Source organism: Moschus berezovskii, chromosome 19 (assembly GCF_049115385.1).
Source record: "Moschus berezovskii isolate FMDL1 chromosome 19, NW_MosBer_1.0, whole genome shotgun sequence".
In the NCBI taxonomy this organism is placed as follows: Eukaryota; Metazoa; Chordata; class Mammalia; order Artiodactyla; family Moschidae; genus Moschus; species Moschus berezovskii.
Window position 1 is genome coordinate 69,276,632 of NC_142478.1, and position 24,740 is coordinate 69,301,371.

Sequence of the window (24,740 nt, forward strand, 5' to 3'; positions counted from 1 at the left end):
AAGAAAACCCTGCAATAGCAGCAAAAGCAAGAGGCTTAAGTTATGATAGCATGTGCAGCAGAGATTTTGAAAACAGAGATGTTGGTGTAGATGGTTGTGATGTGTGTGTGAGCTTCTGTGTGTCAGGAAGTTAAGAATTCCATGTGGAAGTAACAACACCAGCAAAGACATCATGGCAGCAAAATAGTAAGAGGTAAGAATGTTGATTAGAGGGCTTCCCTGGTGGCTCAGCAGTAAAGATTCTGCCAGAAGTGCAGGAGACCTGGGTTCGCTCCCTGGGTTGGGAAGATCCCCTGGAGGAGGGCATGGCAGCACACTCCAATATTCTTGCCTGGAGAATCCCACGGACAGAGGAGCCTGGTGGGCTACAGTCCACAGGGTCAGACACGACTGAAGTAACTGAGCACGCATGCACGTTCTGAATGGAATAAATGTCTCCAGTGCCTTGAAGAGGGGAGACAAATTTTGGACCACTGCAGAATTGTCCGATTCCATCTCTATACACCCTGTGTCATCTCTTCATTCAAAAGGGGGTCAAGTTGGTACACAGCAGGGGTGCATTGCCTCCAGCTTAAAGCCTGCTTCCCTAAAGCTGGCTCTCATGGGGAAGCCCTCCTGGTGTCTCCTGGCTGCTTGTGGCTCCCCCCATGCCTGAACCCCCGGCCCCCCACTCCACCTTCCCGCCCCTCAACGTGCGCAGCCATCTTGAAGCCTCATTACAGGCAAGCCCAGCCTCCTCCCACTGGGCTTGGATTCATTTTACACTTAGTTAAGTAAGGGGCTGCAGGAAACAATTCCCATTCAAGGATGTAATGAGATGTCCACTAACGATCCAGACACCAAAATGAGGAGGGAGCGTGGCCAGCCGACCCTTGGAAACTGGAAATTGGTATTGGAATAATGTGCGATTAGCCTCTTTGAATGTGCGCTCGGGTAGGGTTTATATCCAAACCATTCATTTGGTGCTAAGCATGGGCTTTTGTTCCCAAGTCCTTGAAAGATAGGAACAACAGAACAGCAATAAAAATAGTCATTATTAGTATTTCTATAAACAACATTAGGTTTCTGTTGGTCTGCTAGTTTACTGCACCATAGGAAAGCAGCTGGATAATTTTTTCATCAAAGTTGGAAGATCTGGACTAAACCTTTGGCAGTGTCTACTAGAGATGAACATGCCGCTCTGTGCTACCAGCATTCCATTGGGAATATACCCGGCAGTAATGAACACACATGCACCAAAAACAAACACGTAATGCAATGTTCATGGTTGTACTACTCATAATAGCCAAATGCTGGAAGCAACTCAGATGTTCAGAATGGATAATATACGATATAGTCACAAATGGAATACTATGCAGCAATATAAAAGGAATGAACTACCTTTACATGCAATCACGTGCATAAATCTCACAAATGTAATAAGTGAAAGAAGTCAGATACAGAAAAGAACATGAGAGAAGTTTGATACAAAAGAGATCATGGTGCCTAGTTACCCAATGACTTGATAAATAGCCAAAATGAATCTTCCACAACAGAAGGCAAATTTGGAGTTCCCTTGGAGCGAGGTGTTACCAGCAGATCTGGTGTATGCTGGCAGCATTTGCTTCCTGATCTGTTTGCTAGCTGTGCAGGTGTGTCCAGCTTGGGAAAGACTTTTGAGTAGACTTTGGAGACTGTTGAGAAAGATTTGAATAGACTTTTCTCTGCATAGGTTACACTTCAAGTAAGGTTTATGAAAAGGATGAAAATGTATGTTTGGAACAAAGAGACTCTTAAGTACAGTCTGCATGACCATCCTCACTTTGGGTGTTGGACACAGGAGACTTGAGTTCTCACCCAATGCCCTCACTCCTTGGCAAGGCTCCGTCTGGTTATTTTATGACAAGTGGAAAACCGACACTGTCCAGGCAGAAGTGAGGATGTGGGTGACTTGGAGGAAAAGCAGGGACTCTGGAGTTAGGTTCCTTCCCTTTCATTTCCACCTGCTCTGAGAACAGAGACTTCTTTTGTCTCATGTTCCTCCTTACACATCTCTGAGCCAGCGCCTGGCACCCAGTGTGTTCTTGGTGAGTTTGTTGAAGGACTGGATGAGGGTATAGATGAAGGAACAAATTGCTACTATGAAAATTAAGTCAGATAATGGACCTAGCATGTTTTAAATAGGCCCTGAAATGGAAGAGAGCTAGAAGTTAAGGGGCATATAGGTCAAACACACCTGGTTTTGAGTTCCTGCTCTACCACCCTCTCCCAGTGTGTTCGTGGGTGAGTGAATTTCCCTCTCTGAGCCTCAGTTTTCCCATCAGCAAAATCGGGAGACTAACAGTGCCATTACTGCAAAGCAGTGGTGAGGATTAAATGGCAGTGCGTGTAAAATGTTGCACCTCATAAGGTTCCAAAAGTGGTGGCTGTTGTAAAAATGAATGAAGCTGTGGTTATTGTTCCTGAACAAGAGAGCCTAGCACCTTTCCTCCTTCAGCCCTCTCTCTTTCTCTGTGTCACAAATTCACACGTGCTGAGCCAACCTTGGCAGAGTCGGCTGCCAAGTGAATAGAAGCCATCCTTCCCCCCACCACCACCCCACCCCCAGCCCAGGGAGGTGGCCTGGTGCCAGTGTGGGCAGGCACAGTGCCCATGAAGGGGGCCAGGTGGGCGCTAGGGCACTGAGGCCCTCTCTGTAGTCCCTGCCAGCCTCAGGGGCTGACAACGGCCACTCTGAAGACCATCAAATCCGCTCCCCAACCCCAGCGCTTTCCTGGAGCCCCGTGCCCACCACCTTGCCCAGCGGGCAGGCCTGGGAGTGAAGGGCGACTCTGTGTGCTGCCTCAGCCCTGGGCCCCTGTACACCCGAGGCATTGTTCCTGTTGGCTGCAAGAGCTCATTAGGCTCTGGGCAGAGGCTGGCCAGACTCCAGGAGGCAGACATCAAGGCCCAGGGGTTAGAGAATGGAGGAGCCTGGGGCTTGGCATCAGATGGTGCCAACCCCTCTCCCCGGGATGAGCTGAGCTCAGCTGTGCCTGGTGAGAACCTTGGCCTGAGTGAGGCTGGGGGTAGAATGATGTGTCATGCGTTCCTGTGTTCCCCCAACCGACAGTGTGTGCTCAGTACATGGGACAGAATGGAACGGGATGGGAGGGCGCAGGGTGGGAGGGGATGGGTGAGCTGGAAGGGGGTGGAATGAGACAGGATGTATCGCACAGGGCCAGACAGAATGGAATGGAATTGTTGTTGTTCAATCGCTAAGTCGTGTCCAACTCTTGATGACCCCATGGACTACAGTGCACCAGGCTTCCCTGTCCTTCACTGTCTCCTGGAGTTTGCTCAAACTTAAGTCCATTGAGTCGGCGATGCCATCCAACCATCCCATCCTCTGTCACGCCCTTCTCCTCCTGCCCTCCATCTTTCCCAGCATCAGGGGTCTGCCCTTCACATCAGGTGGCCAAAGTATTGGAGCTTCAGCTTCAGCATCAGCCCTTCCAATGAATTCATTGGAAGTTCAAGGTTGATTTCCTGTAGGATGGACTGGTTGGATCTCCTTGAAGTCCAAGGGACTTGCAAGTCTTCTCCAGCACCACAGTTCAAAAGCATCAATTCTTCAGTGCTCAGCCTTCTTTATGGTCCAATTCTTATATCCATACATGACTACTAGAAAAACCATAAGCTATACAGACTTTTGTTGGCAAATGACATCTCTGCTTTTTAATTTCTGGCCTAAGTCCCTGTTGAAATTAACCTAGCAGTTAGCAGGTGTGGACCCGGCATGGACGAAGCCATATGAAAGAGAGCACGGGAGGAATGCAGGGCAAGCAGAAACTGTTTCTTCCTCCAGGCTTAAAGGCCACACCCCAGGAGCCAGGGGCAAGGGTTGTGCAGAGTATGGGTGACCCAGACTGGCTGAGTTAATTTCTTATTAACTGTATGACATCACACACTGTCATGCATCTTAAGGTTTTATTTGAAGAGATGATTCCATTAAACAGGATAAAATCGAGGCCCAGAGATGACAGTGGGCTTACCAAAGGCCGTAGGGTGAGTTAACAAGGCACCCTCACCTTCCTAATCTGCCTTTTCCTTTGTACCATAAGCCTCAGTTTCAGTTCAGTTCAGTTCAGTCCCTCAGTCATGTCTAACTCTGCAACCCCATGGACTGCAGCACGCCAGGCCTCCCTGTCCATCAGCAATTTCTGGAGTTCACTCAAACTCATGTCCATTGAGTCGGTGATGACATCCAACCATCTCATTCTCTGTCGTCCCCTTTTCCTCCCACCATCAATCTTTCCCAGCATCAGGGTCTTTTCAAATGAGTCAGTTCTTTGCATCAGGTGGCCAAAGGATTGGAGTTTCAGTTTCAGCATCAGTCCTTCCAATGAACACCCAGGATTGATCTCCTTTAGAATGGACTGGTTGGATCTCCTTGCAGTCCAAGGGACTCTCAAGAGTCTTCTCCAACAACACAGTTCAAAAGCATCAATTCTTTGGCGTTCAACTTTCTTTATAGTCCAACTCTCACATCCATACGTGACTACTGGGAAAACCATAGCTTTGACTAGATGGACCTTTGCTGGCAAAGTAATGTCTCTGCTTTTCAATATGGTAACTAGGTTGGTCATAACTTTCCTTCCAAGGAGCAAGCGTCTTTTAATTCCATGGCTGCAGTCACCATCCGCAGTGATTTTGGAGCCCAAAAAATAAAGTCTCTCACTGTTCCCATTGTTTCCCCATCTATCTGCCATGAAGTGATGGGACCAGATGCTATGAGCATCAGTTTACCTGCCTGTAAAATGGGGATTCGGGGCCACCTCCCCCACCTCTCCGGGTTTTACCTTTGTAGAAGCTATTCTTCCACTTTTCTCTGTAGTTTGGGCCTTTGGAGGAGCAATCAGTGTTCTGCTACCCATGGGGCACAGTCAGCTTCCTCCACCATCTCTAGGGACCTCTCAGCTGGAGCAGATCTTCCGAAATTTGTCAGCAGCGGGTAACACTTGATATTTGCTCTGGAAGCTGCCAGGCCAGGGTCAGGGATCAACTGGAGGAGGGACACAGAACAAATACAAGTTTGAGGGTCAGATGGCCCCAGTTCAGATCCTAGCTCTTTGCCAGTCACTTGTCTTTTCTCATCATTAAAATGAAGACAACAATAGCTACATTTCAGGAAATGGGTGGTGGGGCTGGGGATGGGGGTGGGGAGCATTTCAGTGTTGCAAGTAAAGCCAAGAAATGCTTTGTTTCTCCCCAGCCAGTAAAGTCACTGCTGTTCACATTCTGTCTGAAGAAAAGGCCTGCCTTCAGCTTTTTAATGAAACAAATGAAGCCTCATAGTTATAAAATCAATCTCACACATCACTCCCCACCCCTGCCGTCATCCCAATTTTGTTTCTTTGAGGTTGACCAGGGAAAGATGACTGTCTTGACTTTACAGAGCAAGAAGCTAGGTTTTGAGAGGTAGAATTTGCCTAAGGCAGACTGGAAACTGGTGGTAAAACTAGTGATCGAACCCAGGTCTCCCGAGTCCCTGGGTCTTCTCTTTTCTGAGCCTGTCATAGAAGCATCCCCGGATGGCAATCTGCTCTTTATTCTTGTCTGCGAACCTGAGCAAACAGGTGAAGGGAAACTGGAAGCTTCCTGATGATGTCTCTTGAACTCACTCAGGACCATCTAGGTCCATTCCCAAGTCTGATATCTGTCTATGCGACTATATAGGTAATTGAATCTAGACAGATGTCCCGCCGTGGGTTTCCTCTCAGAGCTGTCTTGCGTGTCTGTCTCCCAACCCGCTCTCAATGACTCACTGAGTTTCCTGTACACAAATAAATCACACTGAGTTCCTCTCCCCCTCACTACTGGCAAGAAATCAAAACGTCGCAGCCCCATGAGATGTGAATGGAGTCGGGGTTGGGGGCGGCGGGGTGGTGATGGAGGTGGGAAGGGAGAGGGGTGTTTAAATGCTAATCACTTGGCACTGATGTCAGCCACAGTTAATCAGATTGTTGAAGACACAAAGGCAGGCTCTCACCCCTGTGCCAACAGCTATCTGGGCTCATTCACGGGGAAGATGGATGCACCCCCGGCCTTGCTCTGATGAGACGTAAATGGACATAAAAGAACATCCAAGGCTTTCCGAACCCAACACGAATTACAAAGGAGGCCCATTCGTGGGGGGAGACGCCAGATCACAGAAGACAATTATCAGATAATTACTCTTGTAGTGGAAACACTGAGTCTTTTCTTGCCTGTACAAGCTTGTCCTTTTAACACCTGCTCCAAGTCCCCTGCAGCCCCCTGAATTTCTGCTGCAGCCTTGGCGGGGTGGGGGGACTGGGGGTGAGTCGGGGGTCTGCTCACAGGTGCAGCTGGTGCGCTCTTTGCGATATGTTTATTGTTCAGTCACTCAGTCATGTCCGACTCTTTGTCACCCCACGGACTGCAGCACGCCAGGCTTCCCTGTCTTTCACTGTCTCCCGGAGTTTGCACAAACTCATGTCCACTGAGTCAGTAATGCCATCCAACCGTCGCACCTTCTGCCATCCCCTTCTCCTGCCCTCAGTCTTTCCCAGAATCAGGGGCTTTTCCATGAGTTGGCTCTTCGGGTCAGGGGCCCAAAGGATTGGAGCTTCAGCTTCAGCATCAGTCCTGCCAGTGAATATTCAGGGTTGATTTTTTTTTCAGGTGATATATATACCACACCAAAATCTCCCCTCCAGCCATATGACTATGGCATATTGAGCAGTGCCAGGCAAGTGAAGAAACTGTCAAACAAATTCATGATTTGGGTTTCTATTTGCCCTCCCACTGCTAAATGGGAATGGGCTGCCTTCCTGCTCCCTGCTTGTACAGTCATGAAATTCTGCTTTGTAATCGGAACGAGTAGGTATGTACATTCACCGAGAACAGCTTCCCACCCTCAAAACCTTAAACCAAAACATCTTTGTCTACTAAGGACTTCCATTTGCATGTGTGCTCAGTCATGTCCAACTCTTTGCAACCCCATGGAGAGTAGCCTGCCAGGCTCCTCTGTCCAAGGGATTTTCCAGACAAGAATACTGGAGTGGGTTGCCATTTCTTCCTCCAGGGGATCTTCCCAACCCAAGGATCCGTGAACCCTGCACTGGCAGGCAGATTCTTTACCCCTGAGCCACCCGAGAAGCTTTCAGGATTTCCCTTCATGGGGGCCAGTAGTGTTAACAGTCTGCTGGTCTGAAACCCCTCACTTAAAGAGGTGGACTTGATCTAAGACCCCAGGTCGTATTCTCAACAGTCCTGCAGGCGTGACCATGATTCATTAACTAGCATTTGATGAGGGGCCGCCTGTGTGTCAGGCTCACAGTCATGGAAGAGGTTCCAGGGTGACTGATGAATGGAGCAGACCTGATTGCTGTCCTCGGGAAACTTGCTCCTAGTGAGGAAGAACGGGGAAGATGCCAGCCAAATAGGAGAGCCTGATTTATGTGGTGGCTTATCTTTTTGGAAGGAATCAAGATAAGGTGAGAAAATCGAAGAGTATCTCTTTGGTACTATTAGGAGACAAGGGAACGACAGAAAAATCCAGGAGAGACAACTGCCACTGCAAGGGGGTGGTTTGAAAAGATCTCCCTGACCTGCTGTGGGTGGAATGGGCTGGACTTACGAGGTCAAGTCCAGAAGAGAAGCGGGGTTTTCATAACCATGTTGTAGGAATAACAGGATAGCTAAAAATATCTCTGTAAGATACAACTTGCTTTCTCTTCTTCTGTCATGGTGGCACTCGGGTTCCTCGGTGCTTTGTAAAAATGAAAGGCTGAGTTTATCCAGCTCCCCCACTGGACTGTGCAGAAAGGAACCCTGGTGCCTTGACCGCCCACAGGGTCTGGCCTGCCCTGGATTTTTCCCATGCTCTGTCTGCGACGATGTGGAGATCTCAGAAATAATCTCCTTAGATGATTTTTTTTTCAGTGATGAACGTCTGAGCCCGGTGGAGAGGATGGCGAGATGATCTGGGTTATGCCAGCCAATCCCATGCTGAGGGGTTTTCCTGCCTCTCCTCTTCGGGGGGTCCTGGGCCTTTCCTGTGCCCCCACAATGGAAGTGTTGGATCACAAATGGTCAATCCACGATCCCAGCCTGCTGGCTTTTCCCTGGCATCCATTTCCCAGTAAGTTAGCTCATCAAAAGGTAGAAAGAGGATGTCCACTTCAGTTTTGAAGAGAAAATTGGTTGAAAGGGAAGGAAGTTACTAAAAATACCAATGGGTCAATGAGGAAATCGAAAAGGAAATTTAAAAATGCCTGAGACAAATGACATTGAAAATGCAACCACACAAAGTCTGCGGGATGCAGCAAAAGCAGTTCTTGGAGGGAAATTCATAGTGATACAGACCTTCCTCAAAAAAAAAAAAACAAGAAAAATCTTAAGTGAACAACCTAACCTGTCACCTAAACAAACTAGAAAAAGATGAATGAACAAAACCCGAACTCAACAGAAGGAAGGAAATAATAAAGATCAGAGAAGAAATAAACAGAGATTTTTAAAAAGGAAGTCAGAGCAATGGCTCTGTGAGAGCTGAGAACTAGACCAGAGTAGCTTGTACCATAATGAGACCTGGGCACTTGATCCTGTGTTAGTGATGTCCACACCCTGCTCCCCACCACCCAGGCATGACCGCATTCAGAATTCTAGAATTTCTGGATTGCAACGGGACTTCATTATGTCCTAAGCACCTGCTAAATGCCTCACAAAGCTCTATCTATATGAAGATTCCCATCTGTCCTGACAAAAGTATAAGCCCTCCACAGGCCATGTGATAAAACTGCAAATTCCATACTCCCTTGAAGAGTGTGAAGTGCCTAGGTGAAGATATAATAAGCAAGTCATGAGACTGGGCGGAGAAGGCAATGGCAAGCCACTCCAGTACTCTTGCCTGGAAAATCCCATGGATGGAGGAGCCTGGTAGGCTGCAGTCCGTGGGGTCGCTAAGGGTCGGACACGACTGAGCAACTACTTCACTTTCACTTTTCACTTTCACACATTGGAGAAGGAAATGGCAACCCACTCCAGTGTTCTTGCCTGGAGAATCCCAGGGACGGGGGAGCCTGGTGGGCTTCTGTCTATGGGGTCACGCAGAGTCGGACACGACTGAAGTGACTTAGCAGCGGCAGCAGCAGCAGCAGCATGAGACTGGGAGAAGTTTCTCCTGAGACTCTGGACTCTATGATTAGTCGGCGCAGAAGGTGGGGATGGTTGTCACTCTCTTCAGTGGTCCTCTCCTCTGGTTTAACCAGGTGGGGGAAAGCAGGCACCAGGAGCCAGATGGGACCAGTCTGATGAACAGTTAAGCTGGGCTGCAGGCCACAGGTTAGCGGCAACACCCTGTCCTTCTTGGGTGACTTTGATTCGGGTACCCAGGCCCAAGGAGAGAAGTCTGGAAAAAGAGAGGGAAAGAGGGGGAGCCACACTGCTGGCTTTTTGGTCCAGCGACATTGCCCTGGATACGGGATGCTGTGGATATCAGACATCCCGAGTACCTCCCTCCCTTACACCTCCAATCAGATGGTCCCTCCCCTCTGAGGAAGGGGGTTGCGGGTGGAGAAGTGGATCACTCCCTGCTGGAGTGATGCACATTTCCCCACCACCTGTGGAAAGGGGAGAACTGTCTGAAACCTGAAGAACGGCTGGGGTTTGTTCTCTGCTCTCCTCTGAAACTGGGCTGGCAAATCTCAGGGAGTTCACTACTATTACTAATTATTCAGTTCAGTTCAGTCACTCAGTTGTGTCCGACTCTTTGTGACCCCATGGACTACCGCACACCAGGCCTCCCTGTCCATCACCAACTCCTGGAGTCTACCCAAACCCATGTCCATCGAGTCGGTGATGCCATCCAACCATCTCACCCTCTGTCGGCCCCTTCTCCTCCCACTGTCAATCTTTCTCAGCATCAAGGTCTTTTTCAGTGAGTCAGTTCTTTGCATCAGGTGGTCAAAGTATTGGAGTTTCAGCTTCAACATCAATCCTTCCAATGAACACCCAGGACTGATCTCCTTTAGGATGGACTGGTTGGATCTCCTTGCAGTCCAAGGGACTCTCAAGAGTCTTCTCCAACACCACAGTTCAAAAGCATCAGTTCTTTGGTGCTCGGCTTTCTTCATACTCCAACTCTCATATCCATACATGACCACTGGAAAAACCATAGCTTTGACTAGAAGGACTTTTGTTGGCAAAGTAATGTCTCTGCTTTTAATATGCTGTCTAGGTTGGTCACAACTTTTCTTCCAAGGAGTAAGCATCGCTTAATTTCATGGCTGCAGTCACCATCTGCAGTGATTTTGGAGCCCAAAGAAATAAAGTCTGTCACTGTTTCCACTGTTTCTCCATCTATTTGCCATAAAGTGATGGGACGAGATGCCATGATCTTGGTTTTCTGGATGTTGAGTTGTAACCCAACTTTTTCACTTTCCTCTTTCACTTTCATCAAGAAGCTTTTTAATTCTTCTTCACTTTCTGCCATAAGGGTGGTGTCATCTGCATATCTGAGGTTATTGATACTTTTCCCGGCAATCTTGATTCCAGCTTGTGCTTCATCCAGCCCAGCGTTTCTCATGATGTACTCTCCATGTAAGTTAAATAAGCAGGGTGACAACATACAGCCTTGAAGGACTCCTTTCTCTATTTGGAACCAGTCTGTTGCTCCATGTCCAGTTCTGACTGTTGCTTCCTGACCTGCATACAGGTTTCTCAAGAGGCAGATGATCCAATGGATATTGGCAATTTGATCTCTGGTTATAGCATGCACATTACAAATTAATCAAACTTTAAAAGTTGCAGTAAAAAGTATTTCCCTCTTCCACTGCAAGACTTACTCCTGCTCTGCTAAGGCAGTTCCCATTACTTTGCTCAAATGTATTCCCTTTACTCCCATGAGAGCGCGTATACCCACTACTCTACCTTGATTTTTTTTCAGCTCATACTGAATTGCCTTGGCACATAGCTCTGCCATTCTTCATGCTATTTTTGAATGTTACACAGTTGTTGAGTAGGACATACAGCTATAAATGTATATATACATACGCATAGATACATATATATGCATCAATGTACAGGTATACAGTGAAAATTCTCCTTCCCACTCTTTCTGGTCATCCTCCCAATTTCCAATGCCCCACCTCCCCATGACCACTTTCAAAGTTTCTTTTTATTATTATTTCATTTTTTAAATTGGAGGATAATTGCTTTACAATGTTGTATTGGTTTCTGCTGTACAACGTGAATCAGCTATAAATACACATATATCTCCTCCTTCGTGAACTTCCCTCGCACCCCCTCAAAGCTTCTTTATGCACATATTAACCAATGCCAACATATCTAGCTTTATTTTCTCTCCCCACTTTTTTTTTTTTTTTTTTACACAAAAAGCAGCAGACTCTGCATACTGTTCCGCACTTTGCTTTTTGACCTGGCACACATTTTGCCTTCCCTCCTCTGTGGTCCACAGACAGGTTCACCAACCCTTTTCTTGCAGCTGTACGGCATTCTGTCTGGATGTTCTGTCATTGATTTAACCTTATGGATGGATACTTGGCTTGCCTCCAAGTCTTTTGCTACTACAGACAGCGCTGCATTGCTTAACCTCGTGTGTGCATCATTTTGCATGTGGGCAGACCTGTGTCTGCAGGATAAATTCCCAGAAGTGGGCTTGCTGAGTCAAAGGGGAGATGCAATTCTGAATGTTCTTGCCAAGTTACTCACCACGTAATTCACCAATGACGTCATCTCATCTCTGTGAACCTTGCCTGTATTCCACTGTGTGTTTCTATGATCATTTAACTCGCCCCCTAGAGACAGGCAGGTCAATTGTTTCCACATTTTTGCTAATAGAAATAATACTTTGTAATGTGAATACTTTGTACCATCCCAGTGGGTGTCATGACCATAACTGTCCTTCTATTTTGGGACCTGACTAAGCAGCTCATCTACCTGGAAATCTACTGCTGTTCAGATGGGACGTCTGTTGCTGTCATGCCCCAGCATCCACAGCATCCCTAGCCTTCCTGAGCCACCGATCCCCAGCCTGATCTGTGACATGAAGTCTGGCTGTGGTGGGGCGGGTTTCCTAAGCACCCTTGGAAGGTGGGCTTCCTGGATGCTCTGGAGTAAAAGTCTGATGATGCAGGCAGCAGGTCAGGACCAGCCCTGGACGCAGCTTCAGCACCAAGTAGAGACAGCGAGAGAGCACCTCGGAATCACCGTGGAAGGTGGCAGTCTAGAAACCCTCCGTGCCTGGATCTATCTGCCCCAGATTCCAGCTCAGATGGTTGAGTTAAAAGTCAACTGCAAGGACTTCCCTGGTGGTCCAGTGGTTAAGGATTCACCCGCCAATGCAGGTTTGATCTGCAGGTTTGATCAACACTGGTTTGATCTCTGGTCTGGGAAGATTCCACATGTCACAGGGCAACTAAGCCTGAGTACCACAATTCTGGACGCCCCCCTGCCACAGCTGCTGACACCCATGTGCCTAGAGCCTGTGCTGCACAAGAGAAGCCACCACAACCTGAAGCCCACACACCACAACTAGAGGGGAGCCCTTGTTCACTGCAACTAGATACAGTCTGTGCCCAGCAACGAAGACCCAGCACAGCCAGCAATAAATAAATAAATCAAATTTTACTAAAAGTCATTGGAAGTTACGCATAGACAGAGCATGGAGGGCAGGAGCAGTCCTGTGTAGAGTTGGCGGCAGGGTAAACAAACAGGTTCATGTTTCTTTTGGAAGCTGCCTTTTCAGTGTCAATCAACATCTTATACACGTAAACCTTTTGGCCGAGCAGTGCAACTTCAGGGACGCGCTCCTGAAGAATTACCTGGACGTGTTCACCAAAGAGACTTCTCTACTGCAGTGTTATTTGGGATGACAGAATAGAGAATGGCAACAACCTGAATGTTAACCAAGAGCCTGGTTCAACCATGTACGTGATGCCACCAGGCAAGCCCACATTTTAATGCAGCCATTAAAAAGGAAGTGGCTGCATAGGTGCTGGCAAAAATACAGCCATGATGGACTTTAACTGAAAAAAAACGGTGGAACACTAATATAACGGGGTAGTACGCAGCGGTGAAAATGAACCGGCCCAAACCACACCTATCAACGCAGATGAACCTCAAAGCGTCGAATAAGAGAAAGGGAAAGGGAAGAAAAGAGAAGAAAGGAGCAAGCTTCAAAGGGTTCATGCAGAAAGCTTGCACAGTGCCATATAGTGTTCAGAGGTACTGACGTGTATAATAAAGGCACACAATAACAACTAATATTAAATGGAGGTAATGCACAGAATCAATGAGAATGCTGAAGGCCAGATTCAGGACAGCAGTTCCCCCCAAGAGGGGGAGAAGACGGTCGGGAGGAGCAAACAGAGGCTTTGACTGTACTGGTGTGCATTCTGTTTCTTAAGCGAAAGGCATGCACACATGGAGATTTGCTGGCTGAGTCTTGAACTCTTTCTGAATGACTGAAATAATTCAAAATGCATTCTTAGTGACAGAGCAGTGTACACAGTGTCATAATCCTGTGAATATTCAGATCAATAGCAACAAAAGCTCTCATGAGAGTTGGCGGCTGCTGTGTGAGCTGTTCTGTGCACTCGTGGTTTCACAGTACTACCTCAGGACCCTAAGAGATAAGGCTGTGTGACCCCATCTTACAGATGGGAAAGGGGAGGCCCAGAGAAGGGCGGGGCTGTCCAGGGTCTCGTGGGCAGTTAGCCGCAGGCTAAGTCTGGAACCCCAGTGATTCTGACCCCAAGCCCACGCTCCCGAGTGCTGCCCCACATTTTAAGGTAACATACTTTATTATTTTTACATCAATACTTTTTATTTGGAGGTTAAACAAGATCCCATTAACAGGGGCTCCCTCTGGAAGGCAGGACTGGTGGACGAGTCAGGGTGGTACAAGGCTGACACTTCTGACTTCATATCTTTCAAGTATTCCTGCATTTTTCAAATAAACTATTTTATAGGGGGAAAAAATATTTTCAGGTGTGGGAAAGAGGAAAGGACACCGGAAACAAGGTCAGAACGTATCTAATCCTATCCTCAATTTGCTCTAATGGTCTTGGACAGGTCACTTCCTCTTTGTGAGCCTTGACTTTCTTTTTCATCTATAAAATGGAAAAAAAAAAAAAATCCACCAAACTCAGAGTTGTTTGGAGGCTGGAATGAGATCACAGCTGGAAAGGCACTTTGCAGGGTGTTAATCACCGTCTGAACATCAATATTGTTAGCCCAGGTGGAGGTAGAAGGCGGCCAGTCAAGCACTAGATGAAACCCCGAGCCCACCCCCTCTATCTCTGCCCCTGTGTCCCAGAAACTCCTCTCCAAGTCCAGGTGTGATCAGAACCATGAATCCACCCCAGGGGCCTCATTCCCGCAGGCCTGAGTGGGCTGGGTGAGCCGGGTCCTCTCTGGCTGAAAGGAAGGGGTTGTATCCATCAGCTCTGGTTCTTTGCCCTCTGGGGTGGACCTCTGCATGCCAGCCCCTTGTTGCCTGTGTCTGGACCACAGCAGGTGCTCGCTGAATGAATGATCAAACGTGAGTGAATGATCAAACACGAGCCCTCAAGCATGTCAGTGTCCTTATCTGTAAAGTAGGGATAAGCCTAAGACTTCCTCTGCCCTAAAAGTCAATGATGTGCGTGAAACAAAGGACATCAATTCCAGGAATGAAAAGGGAAGGTCTATTTACTTCTGGGGGCAATACCAGTGGTCACCAACTAGAGGGTCTTTGGCTACCCCCCCTCCCACCCACTCAAGGGACATTTGGCAATGTCTGGGGTCATTTTTGATTGTCCCAAGGGGGTGGGGAAAGGGTGCTACTGTCCTGTAGTGAGGGGAAGCCAGGGATAATGCTCAACATCCTACAATGCACGGGATGGCCCCTTGCGTGCAGGAAGCGTGGAATTAACCGACATTCTTCAGGGCAGTCAGATGTTCCTGGGCTTGTTTCTGGTTTTGCCTGATGTGCTGGGGTGTGGTTTTTTCCAAGTTTCAAATAGTCTTTCTTTTCGGCCGTGCTGGGTCTTCGTTGCCACGCCCGTGCTTTCTCTAGCTGTGGTGAGCAGGGGCTACTCTCTAGCTGCGGGGTATGGGCTCCTCATTGTTTTGTTATGGATACAAACAGGTTGTGCGACCCTGGGCAGTCCGTTTTCCCTCTCCAGACCTCCAGTCCTTCCTCTGGATACCTTGTGACCAGAAACTCTGGGAAATGTTCCGTCTGCAAGAGGTGACATTTAGTTTGGGGTTTTGTCCCTTGAAGAGGCCAGGCAAACCCACCAGCATGAGCTAAGCAAGTCCTCATTGCGGAGAGTGAAGGCACGAGAACGCCCCTCTAAATCAGACATGAGTAATATCGAAGAGACCAGTGACTAGCATTTTCGTACCACCGTGGAGCAAATAGTTATCCATCGATCCACCTGCCATCCCCCACTCCTAAAAGTACTCACCGTGAACAGTCCAATGACATCCCCACCAGGAGATCGCATCCCAAGCAAGGGGTTCAATGATTTACTGTACAAAGCACATCCCTCATTACAAATGTGTGTCTCATTTCCCTCCTCCTCCCCATCACAAGGCGCTAAAGTCAGCATTTAAACCCTGCTCTTTTCATATTTCTTTTTCTCTTAAGAAAGTTTTGAATACATACGCCCATTTTGGAAAATGCTCACAAGTAGAAGCAAGCAAACACGTCTCCGAAAGTCCCACCACCCCAAGGCAGCCAGGACCACACCGGGGGGCCATTCCTCCGAGTCAGAAAAAGACTCTCTGCAACACCATTTGCTTGAGTTGGCTGCGTCTAGTCGTTTGCATCCACACCGAGGAACTTTGCATCTTGCTGTTTTCACGGAACATTCTAGCAAAAGCATCATCCGGCTTCTGTCTGCTCCACTTCTTGGTCTGTCCTTTTGTGCCTGCATGATGATGCGCTGTTGCTCAGATTCCAGGCCGTTCTTGGCCATTCCACTGCTCCTGGGCATTTAAGATAAAAATCATCAGCTTCAGAGCTTCCAAACATGTGCTTTTTCGACTTTAATGGCACGCTTCCAAGTCTAATCTTCCATCTCCCCATCAAAGTTAGTAAAAGAGAGAGAGGTTGTTCCCCCAACTTGGAAGGCAGAACAAACGCTCTGTTGCCTTCGATGTTGCTCCACGCTGTCTCGAGAGAGGAAAGCAGCATAAGGGTGTAATTAAAACTCCGTCTCTTCTGTTTGGTACCCATGTCGAGTTTTCATTGTTTGTCTGCCTTCGCAACTTTTTTTTTTTCAAATCAAAGTAGAGTTGATTCACAATGTTGTACTAATTTCTGCTGTACAGCAGAGCAATTCACTTATCCGTATTCTTTCTCACATTCTTCTCCATTATGGTTTATCCCAGGTTATTGAGTATAGTTCCCTGTGCTATGCAGTAGGACCTGTTGCTACGCCTTCCTAAGTTCTTGAATACAGGGACCATGTCCTAGAGTGCTGACTCTCTCACGCTGAGGGTCAGCAAGCAGGGAGAGTCAGCACCCAGCACCTCACTCAACAGTTGATTGACAGCAGCCCCGGGGGGCACTGAATGCCCACATTAAAGGGAGAACCAGCCAAACGTGACTACAATGATTGAAAAAGTTAAATGCTTTGCAAAGAGGAGTTAATGTAACTTGGTGGTCACTGGAGCCCCGGGAAAAGCCAGCCTATTTGAGCAAGTGAAGTCTCTGGATCTCTGAGGCCGTGGAATCCAATTTGACTAATTCCCACCGGGACATGGTTTCACGTGGCACTCATTTGGCCAGTGTCCCGGTCGAGAACAAATGCTGCATCTCCAGGGCTGCATACAGTCAGATCTCAGGTACATACTCATCTCTCTTGAACATGGCCTTCAGTTTGGAGCCAGCTGGCCAGCCAGACCCCAGCGTGTGTGAGCTCGGAGGGGTAAGGGACACTGGAGGCAAGGAGGTGAATTTACACGGCAAATATACAACTCTTCCTGCGAGTCAGGTGTTCAGTGGGGAAAAGACTGACTCATTCCCATGGATTTGCTTCCTAAGATGCTTTATCGCTGCTGAGATTGGCACCAGTTTGTTCCTGGGGACCTCAGAGGTGGCAGTAATGATTGGGAGGCAGGAATTGATTATAGGATCATTTCTCTCCTGTTGCCTTCCACTTTTCCCGGCTGTGTTGGGTCTCACTGGGCTCAGAGAAGATCCAGATGTGATGGGTCTGGCAGGGGAGACCAGCAGTTTGTATTTTAACAAGGAATGCACTGAGGGATGGGGGCATCATCTATGCGGTGTTGGAACACGCTGTAGCCACTTAGCAGAAACACAACACGAGGGTTTAGAGAGAAGGGTGTTGCAGCAGAGAGAGACCAATTCAAGCAGACATGGACGGTGCAGGTGATAGTACTGCATTTTCTTTAAATATATATACCCCATACTTCTTAAAAGGCAGCAGCATGGTCTGTGCCATCAGCAAAACCAAGGCTTGAAACCCAGCTTTGTTCTATGATCTTGGAAAGTTATTTAACATCACAAACCTCCATCTGCCCATCCGTAAAATAGGAATAATGATTTCTAATTAATAAAGTTGAAAAGACTTAAATGAAGTAATGAATACAAAGCATTTAACAAATATTCAGCTAAATATTGGCACATATTCGGCACTCAATAAAGCAATCAGGAAGCAATGTTATAAATATCACTGTTATTATGGCCAAGGCACATCAACGTGCTTTGCTGCTGCTGCTAAGTCGCTTCAGTTGTGTCCGACTCTGCGACCCCATAGACGGCAGCCGACCAAGCTCCACCATCCCTGGGATTCTCCAGGCAAGAACACTGGAGTGGGTTGCCATTTCCTTCTCCAATGTGTGAAAGTGAAAAGTGAAAGTGAAGTCGCTCAGTCGTGTCCAACTAATAGCGACCCCATGGATTGCAGCCCACCAGGCTCCTCTGTCCATGCGATTTTCTAGGCATAAAGGAGGCTTAATGGACTTTCCCAGGTCCATGCAGCTAGCAACTGTCAAAGGCAGGATCTGAACGCAGGTGTAATCCCAAAGCCTCAACGAATCCCACCTTGGACCAAGACAACCTGCTTGGCATAAGCGACCTGGATCTGTGCTCAGGTCCGCCGCACACCCTCTCCTCCCCGATGTCTGCTTCCGCCCCAGTGTTCCCATCTGCCTGGAATGCACACTGGCTGGTAATCAGTGTTACACCACAGGAATATCTGTTGATGTCAATTGCACACTGTTGCAGTCTAGACAGATTGAGCCACTGCCACCGCTGACTCCATGAAAGCAAATGAACCTTTCTGAGGGAGATCAATTTGACCGACAGTGCTAAAGGGCCCAAGACTATGTGGCTGAGTGAGTGTCTTTCTGTGAGGAAAGTGAAAAGGACAGCGATCAGTCCTTTGTCTCCCGGGACGTAATTCCTCTCTATTTCGAGATCCTCATCTGGAATGTTCTGACTGCTCAGGTCCCCTGCTGAGGGGTGATTACAATGACAGCAGCCGACACCAGGCACTCACTGTGGGTGAGGGACCCACTTGTGCATATGTGTATGCTTGCTTTCCCTACATCACCCTCTTGAACGATGACCACCCTAGGAGACAGGGGACAACAGCCCCATTTTACAGCTCAGGAAACTGAGGCTCAGAGAGGTAAAGCCATCTGCCAGCTTCCATTTGGCAGAACTGAGTGTCAAAGAAGTAGATGATGAGCCTGCTTTCAGACATGATTCTGCCAAACAGTGGCCTGGGCCAGCCCTTATTTAAAATTATAAGCGATTTTACTTTCAAGACAGAAATAAATCTCAAGGAACCAGCAGGACATACAAGGTCCACCAGAGCCTGACCCTGACCCTGACCTCCTTGCTCCCCAGCCTTCTCTCCAATCACCGCCACCTCTGTCCCCTGTTTTCCTTCGTTCCTCCTTTCCACCCACCTCAGCCAGGCCTCCAGGGTCTTCCCACACCCCTCTGTTCTGCCTCATAACTCTGGATCCTCAAATCTTCCTGCGTCTCCTACAAGGTCACTTATACAGTATTTCGTTAAAAACAAGCAAAACACAAACAAAAAACATCCAAACTTCCCCAGTCCCAGAACAACACAGCCCTGAGTCATGGCACACAGCTTGAAGACGAGACTGTGGGTTGGTTACAGGCCCTTTCATCCTCCTACTGGGATGACCTTGTGCAGTGAGCAACCTGCCCAGCTGTACATGGTGGTCCTGCCTGGAGCGTGGGTTAGAGGCCTGTCCTCTCTGTCCTCTTGGCACACAGAGCTGCTCTCTTCCTAAGCATTTGTCACACTGAATATGATTGTTTCTGCTTTCTTATTAGGACCACGAGATTCTGTGCCCTCGATTTCTGTAGCTCTAGTGCTTAAGTGGGGCTGGCCCAGATCACTCCAAGTCTCCATAGTCAGCAAAAGGAAGGAAAGAAAGGTGGCAGCCCCACATCTACGGATCAAAATGTGCCAGCATCCTGGCAAGCCTTGGGTCCCACCTTAAAGGGGCCACCCTTAGCGTGGGCCAGGTAGGGGACTCAGAGTCCCCGGCCCCAAGCTAACTGGCCTCTGTTCTCTTTCTAAGATGAGCCCCCGGAGGGAGATGCCGGCCAATCAGATACTTACCTTCTGCCCTCAGAAATCCTGGGGAGCAGCAGTCTGAGCAAGGAGAACCCCGAAGACAGCGTGACCACGGCCCCTCTGAGTCCAGTGCAGTCTGGGGACGAGCTTCGCGAGCCGGAGTTGGAAGGGACCATCCCCTTCGCGCCTCAAGACCCGGCGGCCGCGTCTACGCTGCCTCCGCTTCCGGAGGAGCCGGGCACCAGGCACGCCTTCCCCGCCAGGAGGAAGCCGCCTTCGCTCAAGCAGGTGAACTCGGCCAGGAAGCAGCTGAGGCCGAAGGCCACCCCCGCAGCGGCCGCGCAGAGGACCTCGTCGCAGCCTGCATCCCCGGGCCCGGGTCTCCCGGCCTCCGCCCCGGGGAAGCCCCGTCCACCCGGTGACCAGGACCCCATGGCCTCCGCAGGGGAGAAGACCCGCCCGCTGTCTCTGCCCTCCGAGGAGCCCCTCTGGCTGGAGCGGAAGGAAGGCGCGGTCCCCACCACCCCCGCGCCCCTGCAGATCGCCCCCTTCACCTCGCAGCCGCTGGTGGCCCGCACGCTCCCCCAGAGCCCCGAGCCCGGGGCGCCCGCCGTGCCCGAGGAGGCCCCCGAGGCTCCCCCCGAGGAGGCAAGCCCCGTGACGCTGATGGACAAAGGGGAGGCCGAGCTGACCGGGTCGGCCTCAGAGGAGAGCCAGGAGACCACCACGTCCACCATCATCACCACCACGGTCATCACCACGGAGCAGGCCCCAGGTAGGCAGCCCCCAGTCGCTCCGGCCCTGCACTCACTGTGAGGCGGCCCCTTCTGTGATGGGGGAGGGGGACACCCCCCCCCAAGAAGGTTCATGCCCTGCCATTGGTTACCATCTACGCAGCCCTAGCTATAAATTTGACCCTGGGGTTCAAAACTAGCATCCTCATTTCAGAGCTGAGACCCCTAAGACCCTAAGACATCAGACAGCCTGCCCAAGGTCTCACAGCTGAAGAGCAGGATTCAAAGCCTCTCCTCCTGGGACAGAGTCCTTTCACCTGCCCAGAAGGCCCTAGCCTTCCAAGGTGCTTTTGCTTTCACCACTGTGAACTTGATAGGATGCACTTCTGTGCTCCAGTCTTTTCTCCCGTCTTTTATCCCATCGTCAGGCCCATCACAGGGGCATCGGCTGTCAATTGCACATCGATCTGGGACAGATGCAGTGTGGCTGCTCAGGGAAGACTGGGAGCTCTGGGTTTTGACCCCTGCTCATTGTGTGACCTTGGCCCAGATATGCTCCCTCTCTGAAGGGAGCTTTACTTGTCTCTAAGATAAGAGTGAAACATCAGTCCCATGTCAGCTCTTGCTATTTGATTATTATGTTGAGTGTGGAGCTGAAGGAGAAGGAACAGCAGGGGAAGGAGTGGGGATGGGAACACCAGTGTCCCCAGAGGCCCTGTTCCAGCCAACAGCCCACCTGAGAGATGACATCTCAGCTCTGCTCTGTCCTAATGACAGTGTCTTTCCTCCAGCTCTCTGCAGTGTGAGCTTCTCTGATCCTGAAGGGTACATCGACTCCAGTGATTACCCGCCGCTACCCCTCAACAGCTTCCTGGAGTGCACATACAATGTGACGGTCTACACTGGCTATGGGGTGGAGCTCCAGGTAACCCCACAAAGTTGCCTTGCCTTGGCTGCCTCTTCCAGCAGACAGTCTCCTCCGAAGGGCCATCTGAGTCAGGCTTATTTTCATCTTAACCAGTTTGATTCTCTCTTTGCCCTAACTGGGGCGAATTGAGCTGGGCTTTGGTGGTTGAATAGGAGTTCCCAACTCAGAAGAACTAGCTTGGCACACATGGAGGGGAGGGGATGTATTGATAAATTGTAAGCCGTGATCCCCAGAAGGAAAGTCCTGTGATATCCTGCTTGTTGAACACACACATACTCATGGAAGCCCCACATGGTTCATTTGATTCATGAACTTTTGGCTGCAAACTAAGAAGGGAAAAGCAGGGTAGCATCATCCTCAAACACCTGGGTTTTACGTCTCAACTCTACCAGTGAATGCTGCATGACTTTGGGCAAGGGACTCCACCTCTCTGAGTCTGTTTCCCCATCAGAGAAACAGAAATGAAAATGTTGCTCCTTTATGGGGTTTCAGGGAGGAATATATATGACAGTGCACAAACAGCATTCAGCCAGAGTCCAGGGGAGAGAGAGAGGGTGCTCAATGCCTGTTGCCCGCTATCCCCGCCCTAGTTCCAGGCCATTGCCAACCCTCCGCCCCATCTTTAGAAGTGCTTTTTTTATATGCACTGAGGCAACATGCCAGCAAGTGATGAACTGTCCGGTTCACCGTCCGAAAGAGGAAAGGCCAGCACTGAAGCCAGAAACGGAGGCCAGTACCACGTGGTGGCAGACCCTTCCGGGCCAAGGGTAGAAGGCTGGGCATGTGCTTTGTTCTCATGGGCAAGAAGGAGCCCCCAGAAGATTTTAAGCAGAGTCAGCTGCATGACCTAAGCAGAACTCTACTTAGGAAGGTTTTCTGATTTATAGAAAGAATAAAAGATAAGCCTCGCAGCAGAACATGTGCCCAGAGCTTGGCACAGCACGTGGCATGTGGTCGGTACTTTATAAATGTTCCCAGAATTAAACCGGAGAAAAGTTGCAGTTCATCTGATGCTGACACTTAATGAACACTTCCCTCCACTTGAATAGATCCACTCTGTCTAATACTGTGTGGCGCTTTTTGTCAGGGACAGCAGAATTCCTTCATTGAGCATCTATAATTTACCAGTCATAGCAATGGGGGACATGGTGGTGTGCAAAACTGGTGCAGGGGTTGCCCTAAGGGAGGTCACTATTTTATGGTTGAGATAGACGCACATGGAAGACATTGGGCTGCCATTTGAAATGACCTCTAACAGACATTCACAGTGGATGTAGAATCACAGTGGGGGGACAGGCAACCTCCCTGGCAGTCAGGGAAGGTGTCACAGAGAAGGGCCATTTTAGTGGGGCTTTGGCAGATGAGTAGGAGTTCATCAAAGAGAAAAAAGAGTAAGGTTTTTATATATATGGGCTGAACGGGAAGGGCTTGTGGATAATTCTTGCCTTGTTTACACAAGAGGCAGAGGATCTGGAGTCCCTGGCCCCACTACGGCAATTAGAAATATTCAAATTGGGCACTGGGGACTGACTAAAGTCCCCACCCCACCCCCTCCTCCATTTGTTCACCAAGTACAAAGTACTTGTAAGTAAAGTATCTCCCTTCTTCCTCTCCCAAGCCTGGAAAGTGGATTCAGCAAACCAAGTACACAGTCCTTTGAGGAGGTTCTGCCATTGAAGCCAGCGTTGGGGAGACTAAGCAAGTGGGCCTGAGAAAGCCCTAGAGATGACCGCCCCCTCCCCCGACCCCACACTCCCTCACCAGTTTGTGCAGAAGGGCAAGAATGCATTCAGTCAGTCTGCAAAGTCAAGCACATAGTCAAGCACCTACTATGTGCCAGGCACTATTTTAGGCCCTGGGGACCCTGAGCAGCACAAAAATTTTCCCTCCTCCCTGGAGCTGACCTTCAGGTGAAATGCCTTCTCCTGTCTCCCTGGAGACGGGACCTCAGGCCCAAGCTGATCAAAGCCCTACCCCCACCTGCCAGCTCCAGAAAAATCTACCTCAGCTGCCAGCCTCCAGAAAGCCTCTCCTGCGGGACCCAGCAAAGGGGGCTGAAGATCCTTGCAGTACCTCCCCCGCAGCTTCACTCTGTTCCCTTGGCCTTTGAGAGATGGCAGGGGTCCCAGAGGTTCCCAGGGCTCCGAGGGTTTCCAGGGCTGGGATGTGGCCCCCGTCCACCCCATGGACTAGGGGCTACCTGGGGAGCCTCAGAGCCTGGGAGGACCCGCTGTCTCAAACGACTCAGACCCTGTCTGCCCCTGCCCATCCCCAGGTGAAGAGCGTGAACCTGTCCGAGGGGGAGCTGCTGTCCATCCGAGGGGTGGATGGCCCCTCCCTGACCGTCCTGGCCAACCACACGCTCCTGGTCGAGGGCCAGGTGATCCGCAGCCCCACCAACACCATCTCCGTGTACTTTCGCACCTTCCAGGATGACGGCCTCGGGACCTTCCAGCTGCACTACCAGGGTAAGGCCGGGCCGGGGCAGTTGAGATGTACCTTTGGCCTCCGTTCCCCTCTAGCACCAAGGACTGCCACCCTCTTTGTGCAGGTTTGGTAACGCCGTGGACCCCTTCTTAGATTCACGATTCCTTTTATAATTAATTAATGTGGCTGCATCTCGTCTTAGCTGTAGCACATGGGATCTTCATTGTGACGTGCCGGCTCATTCATTGTGACACGTAGACTCTCTAGCTGCTGCATGCGGGTTTGGTTGTCCCGAGATATATGGGGTCTTGGTTCCCTGACCAGGGATCAGACCCAGCTCCCCTGCATTGCAGGGTGGATTCTTAACCACCGGACCACCAGGGAAGTCCCTTAGATTTGTGTTTTTAAGAGCATAAGGTAAAATATATACAGTTCAAAAGGAAGCCGTTCATATTGAATAGCAGTTGTCAAAACATTGTTCTGATCTATGATATCATAATCTATGTGCTTCTTTATTAACACATTAAATCATATTTCCCAGTGGCTCTGATAATTATTGTAATTTCAGAGGAGCATAAGAAATATGTCAAGATATTCATTTTGATGTGAACGTATCTGTGATTTCCTTTGGTGACAAAGCCACAGGTACTGTGACTGTGTAGCAGTTTGTCGTCTACCTCTGCAGTTAACCTTGAACCTGTTCAGTGAAGAATAAGCAAGCCCCCTTTTCCCATTCAAGTCCATGGCCCCTGAATCTGACACCAATCCCATGAAGGCCCATGGGCTCCTGGGAGGGAGACTTGGCCGCCACGGTCCCTTGCTTTTTTTTCCTTCTTCTCCACTTTCTTTTGCATTTGTCAGCTTCTGGTCTCCTTTTGTTTTCTATTTACCTTTTCCCTCTCTTCTCTTCCCTCTTTTCTTTCTTTTCATTTCTTTGGCTGCACCGCAAAGCATATGGGCTCTTAAATTCCCAACCAGGGCTTGACCCCACGGCCTCCCGCATTGGAAGTGTGGAGTCTTAACCACTGGACTACCCGGGAAGTCCCAGCTTCCTTCATTTCTTTCCTTGCTCCT

The 24,740-nt window shown here is 49.3% G+C and overlaps 1 protein-coding gene across 1 annotated transcript in view; it reads left to right on the top strand.

The window, feature by feature from the left end:
* Window positions 1-2,631: 2,631 nt before the first annotated feature.
* The window catches only part of SEZ6L (seizure related 6 homolog like), an 86,692-nt gene continuing 64,583 nt past the window's right edge, over window positions 2,632-24,740 (top strand). Inside the window, exons 1-5 of the mRNA XM_088827861.1 lie at window positions 2,632-2,645; window positions 2,746-3,017; window positions 19,582-20,352; window positions 21,103-21,236; window positions 23,515-23,707. Of these exons, the coding sequence (XP_088683987.1) occupies window positions 2,632-2,645; window positions 2,746-3,017; window positions 19,582-20,352; window positions 21,103-21,236; window positions 23,515-23,707 (1,384 nt within the window). The remainder of the gene's footprint in view (window positions 2,646-2,745; window positions 3,018-19,581; window positions 20,353-21,102; window positions 21,237-23,514; window positions 23,708-24,740) is intronic.